Source organism: Chrysochloris asiatica, unplaced genomic scaffold (assembly GCF_000296735.1).
Source record: "Chrysochloris asiatica unplaced genomic scaffold, ChrAsi1.0 scaffold00033, whole genome shotgun sequence".
NCBI lineage: Eukaryota > Metazoa > Chordata > Mammalia > Afrosoricida > Chrysochloridae > Chrysochloris > Chrysochloris asiatica.
Window position 1 is genome coordinate 627,618 of NW_006408551.1, and position 7,499 is coordinate 635,116.

Sequence of the window (7,499 nt, forward strand, 5' to 3'; positions counted from 1 at the left end):
GCTATGAGTCGGTTCCGACTCGATGGCACCTGACAACAACAACAACAACAGCCAGAGTGCTCCTTGGAGGCCAAGATGGCTAAGCTTCGTCTCTCATGCTTTGGACATATTGTCAGGAGGGAACAGTAGCTGGAGAAGGATGTCATGCTGGGTAAGATGGAGGGTCAGAGAAAAAGAGGAAGACCCCAACGAGATGGATCGGCCAGGTGGCATCATTGATGGTGTCAAGTGTGGCAGCGGTAGTGAGGTTGGCTCAGGGTAGGATATTGTTTCGATCTGCTGTGCATGGGGTGGCTATGAGTCAGTTCCGACTCGATGACACCTGACAACAACAACAACAACAACTGCAGCACTTAACAACAACAAAATTATAAATCTGGATTTATAATGGCAGGTTTTGTATTTCAAAATTTGCATTTATTTTGTCTGTTTGTTCTTTTAGTGTTTTCCTGAAATTTTTAAAAAACCTTTTCCTGTGTTCTCCTTGCTTTCTTGCATCTTTCTGTCAGTCCATTGAAGGTGCCTAAATATCATTCTTTTGAATTCGTTTTCAGTTAGCTCCATTGTCAGTTTTGTTTTGTTTTTTACCATGTTTAAGACTGTATTATTTGATATTCATCAATATATGCCTCAAGTCCTCTTCATTTTCACCAAGCAAGGTTGTTTCATCAGCATGTTGCAGGTTATTAATGAGTCTTTCTCTGATCTTGATGCCATATTCTTCTTCATATTGTCCAGCTTCTCAGATTATTTGCTCATCAGACAGAATGAATAAATATTGTAAAGGGTATAACCCTGACACATATCTTTCCTGATTTTAAATTATTAATTTCCCCCTTGTTCTGTTTGTTCTATATGCAGGTTCAACATAAGCACAATTAAGTATTCAGGAATTTTCATTCTTTGCAATGTTGTCCTTAGTTTGTTATGATTCACACATTGTAATGCCCTTTAATAGACAGTAAAAGTACTCATATTTCTTGTATTATTTGCTTTCAGCAATGATATCCCCATTTCACATTCTCATCTGAATCTCTTTTGACTTTCTGGCAGCTCCCTGTCTATGTGTTGCTGCAACTATTTTTAAATTAATTTTACTTTCATGTTATACTAATGATTTTGTTTTGATGATTGCTTTATTCTGTTGGGTCATCTATCTTTGAATTGGGTACAAATATGGATCTCTTCCAAATTTATTGGTGTAGACTAGTGCTTCCAGAACTGCATTAATTTATTGAAATATTTCAATTTGCATATTGTTAATTCCTGGAGCTTTGTTTTTGGCACATACATTCAGTGCAGCTTGATTTTTGTCCCTTCAATACAATTGGTTGTTGGTCACATGCTACTTCTTGAAATGGTAGAAAATTGAGCAATTCTTTTTAGTACAGTGACTCTGTGTATTCTTTCCATAATCTTTTGACACATATTGTATCATTCAATATTTTGCCGATTTTTTGTTGCTAAGTGCAAATAAGTTGGTTCCGATTCAGAGTGATCCTGTATAGAGTTTATGAGGAGCAATTAGTGAGTTTGAACTGTCAACCTTGTGGTTAAAATCGACCTTATAGTTGAGCGCTCATCCTACAGTGTCATACCAGGACTCCCATAGAATCCATAAATACTTCAACTTGAGCTTAAATTTTTTATTCTGTTTCTTCAGCTTGAGAAATGCTAAATATGTCCTTCCCCTTTGAGGTTCTAACTGCAGGTCTTTGCACATTTCGTTATAATACTTTACTTTGTTTTCTCAAGCTACCCTTTGAAATTTTCTGTTCAGCTCTTTTTTCATCATTTCTTCCATTCACTTGAGCACCCTGATGCTGGAGAACAAGATTCAGAGACTCTTCTGGCATGCATTTTGGTCTTTTCTATATTTCCTGCTTTTAAAATGACCTTTTGATTTCTTCTTGTATAATATTTTTTATGTCATACCACAATTCTTCTGATCTTTAGTCATTAGTGCTCAATGCATTAAATCTCTTTTTGAGATGGTCTCTAAGTTCAGATAGGATACACTCAAAGTTATATTTTGGCTATTCTGGACTTGTTTTAATTTTCTTCTACTTCAATGTGAACTTGTATATGAGCAATTGAAAATCTATTTCACAGTTGGTCTCTGGCTTTGTTTTGTCTAATGATGATGAGCTTCTTTATAGTTTCTTTCCACAGATGTATTCCATCTGTAGAGATTGGTAGACTTCTTCAGTTTCTTCCTCACAGGCTTTGGTGGTTGGTACATAAATTTGAATAGTAATCATTAACTGATTTTGCTTGTAGATGTATGGATATTATCTTGTCACAAACAGCTTTATATTTCAAGAGAGATCTTGAAATGCTCTTTTTGGCAATCTATTTTGTCATTCCAGGCATTGTTGTTGTTGTTGCTGTTAAGTGTTATCAAGTCCGTTCCACCCATAGCGACTCTGTATAATAAGGTTTCTGAAGAGAAGCTGGTGAGCTTGAACCACCGGCGTTGCAGATCAAAGCAACTTTGTAGTCTGATGCATTAACCCACAGCACCATACCAGTACTCCTTCCAGGCATATTAAGCCATACATTTGTAAACCGAATAAGCTGGGTTTTATTTTTTTAAAGTATTTTTAGTCTTACTTACTATTTTTATTCTTAAGGTTGACTGCTTTGAGGAGGCAGCTCTTCCTGAGTTATATTTTTAGTGCCTTCCAAACTGAGGGGTTCATCTTCTGATACTACTTCAGACAATGTTGGAGTTTGGAAGAGTTAGATTTTACAAATGTTCCATGCCCCAGATTTCTGCATCCTCTTTTTTTCCCAAACTTTATTTCCTATTCTCACACCAGGCAAATGTACCTCAAATGTACCTCAAAACCTTGCTAAACGTAGTAAATAGTATAAAATCTACTGGCTTTGCTCAACTACTTTTCCTGACCTATAATCTCAGTAGACGCTGAATCAACCTTCCAAATGAGGCAATGTTTTACTGTTTACATAAGTTTTTTAAGTTTCCAATCTTCAATATAAGTTTTCTAGCTGTTTTTCCAATGTCATATGGTTTGTTTGTTTCTTTCTTCATATAATAGCAAACTACGCTAAAATGATGCTAATTTTAGTTTCTAAATGAAGCTAACTATGATGAAGATCAAAGACCACAGCCTTCAATATGGATTGCATGTCAACGTAAAGAAAACAAAAATCCTCACCACTGGACCAATAAACAACATTCTTATCAATGGAGAAAAGATTGAAGTTGTCAAGGATTTCATTCTTGGGTCAACTATCAGCACTCATGGAAGCAGCAGTCAAGAAATCAAATGACGTATTGTATTAGGCAAATCTGCTGCACAAGACCTTTTTAAAGTGTTGAAGAACAAAGATGTCAGCTTGAGGACTAAGGTGCACCTTAGCCATGGTGTTTTCAGTAACCTCATATACATGCAAAATCTGGACAGTGAATAAGGAAGACCTTTTTCTTAGAAGAAGTGGTGCTTTTGAGTTATGATGTTGGAGGAGTAAATTGAAAGTGCCATGGGCTGCCAAAAGAACCAACAGATCTGCAATGGAAGAAGTGCAGCCAGAGTGTTCCTTGGAGGCCACAATGGCCAAACTTTGTCTCACATACTTCACACATATTGTCAGGAGGGATTAGTTACTGGAGAAGAATATCATGTTTAGTAAGGTGGAGGATCAGAGAAAATGAGAAAGACCCCAATGAGATGGATTGGCAAAATGGCAGCATCAGTGAGGTCAAGCATGGCAACATTTGTGAGTTTGGCCCAGGATCGGGCAGTGTTTTTTTCTGTTGTGCATAAGGTCGCTATGAGTTGGTACTGATTCGATGACACCTAGCAACAACAACTCAAAGATAGTTCCACATATAAAATAGTTCTCAAAAATTGCAGAGATATATCTATTCACCACATAAACAATATGTGGAGATTTCAATTTAGTGGCTGAGATGTCTCTCTATAGTTCATCCAACACCTACACTTTCCCAAACTTTTTCATTATCAATTATCATTTCATTATCTTATATTGTCATTTAAGAATGGGTAACTGAATAGTAGATTGGGGAAAAGACATAATAGATAACTTATGGGCATTTCTATAGTCCTGGTTTGTTAGTCTACGATAAGTACTGGGCTGCTAACTACAGAGTTGACAGTTCAAACCCACCAGCCACTCATTGGAAACCCATACACAAGGTCACTATGAGTCAGAACTGACTCAACAGCACTTAACAACAACAAGACCAGAAATGGTGCAGATCACTTCCACTGTCACTCAGCTAGCCACACCTTATTTACATAGTCACATTTAACTACAATGAAAGAGAAAAAATGTGATCTACTTTATTCCCAGAAAATAGATAACAAGTTTGGCAAACAGAAGTTTCTTCCAGATAATGAGAGTGAACATCCTCCAAGAGTTTGGTTTCAACTGAAGAGAAAGAATGAATTCATCAGGATTTATAGAAAGTACGTTTAAAGAGAAAGTGAGAATGCTAATATGACTGGAAAATGTACAGAGACAGATAGTGTTGGAAGTGTCAGGTTTGTGACCATTCATATTCTTATTTGATTGAATCCATCAACTCTTTTTTTACCTTTACATCTTTGAAAGGAATGCAATTTTTTTAACTGAGTCTTTGAAAGCTTCCTTTACTTGCTTGTTTCTCAGAGTGTAAATAAAGGGATTCAACATTGGTGAAATAGAAGTGATAAGGAGTGAAATCCCTTTATTAATAGTCACCTCATCCTTGGCTGAAGGTTTGACATAAATGAAGATGCAGCTACCATAAGTAATGGAAACAACTATCATGTGGGAAGAACAAGTGGAAAATGCCTTTTTCTTTTGCTGGGCAGAGGGGAATCTTAGGATTGTTCTGATGATATAGGTATAGGAAAGAACTACACACATGAAGGTGATGATGAATGTCAACACAGCACACACGATAACCATCTGTTCTATCAGCCATGTGTCTGAACAAGAGATCTTCAGGATAGGAGATGCATCACAGCAAAAATGATCAATGACATTAGAGTCACAGAATTCCAGGCTCAAACCCAGACTAATTGGTGGGAGAATGATGATCAGTGATGCTGCCCAACAGAAGAAGATGAAGTTCTTACACACTCTAATGCTCATAATAGTGGCATAGTGCAATGGTTTGCAGATGGCCACATAACGATCATAAGACATGGTGGCCAGAAGGAAAAATTCTGTTACTGCAAAGAGGTCTATAAATAAGAGTTGACTGGCACAAGCACCGTACGTGATGGACCTGTCTCCAGAAGATATGCTATACAAGAATCTGGGAATACAAGCAGTCGTGAATGAAATTTCTAAGAACGAGAAGTTTTGAAGGAAAAGATACATTGGTGTTCTAAGGTGGTAATCTACCAGTGTGAGAGTAATGATGGTTAGATTTCCAGTTACACTTAGCATATAGGAAAGAAATAGAAAAACAAAAAGTAGAATTTGTAGCTGAGGGTCATCTGTCAGTCCCAGCAATATGAAGGTTGTTAGTGCTGTTTGATTCCTCATCCTTGATTACTGCATCCTACTCAATCTGTTTGGAACAATGAAAAACACTTAACATAAGACTTACGAGACATAGCCATCTTCTAATTACAAGTAAATATGACAGTCATTTCTGTGCATTTGGTCAGTGGAGAAGAAAGCACATAACAAACAAATACTTGATCACCTTCTCTTTGCATCACATAATCTGCCCATACATATTTCAATCACATAGTTTATATTTATGAGTCTAATGAGTTTACAATCTAGCTGTTGTTGTTGTATGTCATTGAGACTATTCCAATTCATAGGTTTCTGAGGAATGACTGGTGGGTTTGAACTACCGACCTTGCAATTAGTGGTCCAGAGCTTGTCCTACAGCACCACACAAGGACTGTAAGTTGTGTCAATTCAACATATGTTATAAACATTATTGTAATCATGCCCCCTTTCAATGGGGGATTGTTTTTGGGTCAGCATCCTGCCTCCCCTGATCTCCTATCTCCAGTCATGCTTCTAGTACAGAAGTCTCAAATTAAGCTAGCAATGGTCATTATAAAGAAAAATCAAGCCTGTCAGTTACATGCATATTAATTAACAAACTGGCAATGGATAATTATCACATGATGACAGCCTACCTTTTCTGAGGCACGTTTCAGATATTTTTTAACTGAATAAATTTTCTTCAGTATTTATTTTAATGCATTAAAATGTAACATTTTTTAGGTTTTCACTTCATGAAATTATTCCAAAAACATTTCATAGTGATATATTTCTACTTCTATTGTGAAAACTCATTATTTATTATGCAGAACATGCTTATTTTATGTATCTTATTATTCCCTCTTGAATATTACCTGGATTTTCAAATTTAAAAATTAAAAATATATATTATGTATTATATTCCCTTTTCAATTATCAATCTGAGTCTCTTCTACTGATATTATTTATGTCTTCTTATTTTTTAGTCCATTTTCAGTTTATCACCAGATCTTGTCATTTCTGATTGCTTTATGCTTATATCCTATTAATTTACACCTTTTTACACTGCTGTCTTAATTCTGGATGTCCACATTATAGCTAAACTATTTCAAAACCTTACGAATATATTCTTAACATGTGTCTTGGTACTTCTCTTTCAATTTTTTTTAAAGAATCAATGTATTCCAAATTGTTGGTGTTATAGAATAAGCACTGGATTGCTAATCACAAGGTCAGTGGTTCAAACCCATCAGCGAATCCTCAGAAACCCTATACTGGATGCTATGAGTTGGAACTTACCCAATGGGACTTAACAACAGCAACAGAATATATTGTGGAAAGATATTTTGGAATTCTAATGAACTGATATTCTCCCTTCACTATACAGTCTCTTGACATCCTTAATGGAGCTATCATTTAGACAGAAGCTAAATTATTTTGATTTTAGGTAAGAACTATGAAGAGAAAGAAAATAAACACATTCATTGTTATAGATTTCAAAATTGAGATTACTGGAATGTGTTCAGGTGATAACAAATTTGTTCAAAGGAAAAGTTGATGAGTCAGAAGCAAATTTCCAATCCATAGAGACTTTATGAAATTTCTTTCACAGAGGATAAGAAAAATGAAGGAGAGGGTTCAGAGGTTAGTGATTCTGAGTGAAGTCTTTATGATTGGGAACTTTCTCTATCTTCAATTTTTGTAAAGCCAGAAAGGCAGAAGAAAGGAAAATGAGAATGTTGATGGTAGTGGGTGGTCTCTGATCCTTTGTAGAAATCTAAGAGAATAATTGAAACATTAGATTTCATACCTTCTTCATACAATGTAAGCTTCTCGGTTAGCTTTGTCTAATATTTACATTATCAATTAATACAATGTATCTAATTTTTCCCCTGCTCTACTAATGTACTTGATCTGACTTCTAACAAAAGAAATTATGTAATACTTATAAAGAATATATCCTGTAGTATCAGGTTGCTGAATTCAGGTGTCCTCATTCACTTGCCTTTACCTGG

General features: G+C 35.7%; 1 protein-coding gene across 1 annotated transcript; it reads right to left on the reverse strand.

The window, feature by feature from the left end:
* Window positions 1–4,587: 4,587 nt before the first annotated feature.
* On the reverse strand, window positions 4,588–5,526 carry LOC102834648 (olfactory receptor 6C2-like). The gene has a single exon (XM_006859381.1). The coding sequence runs from the start codon at window positions 5,524–5,526 to the stop codon at window positions 4,588–4,590; it is 939 nt and encodes a 312-aa protein (XP_006859443.1).
* Window positions 5,527–7,499: the final 1,973 nt, after the last annotated feature.

What these genes read in the sequence shown, in the direction of transcription:
- LOC102834648 (XM_006859381.1), bottom strand. Translation starts at nt 5,526, where the DNA reads ATGAGGAATCAAACAGCACTAACAACCTTCATATTGCTGGGACTGACA.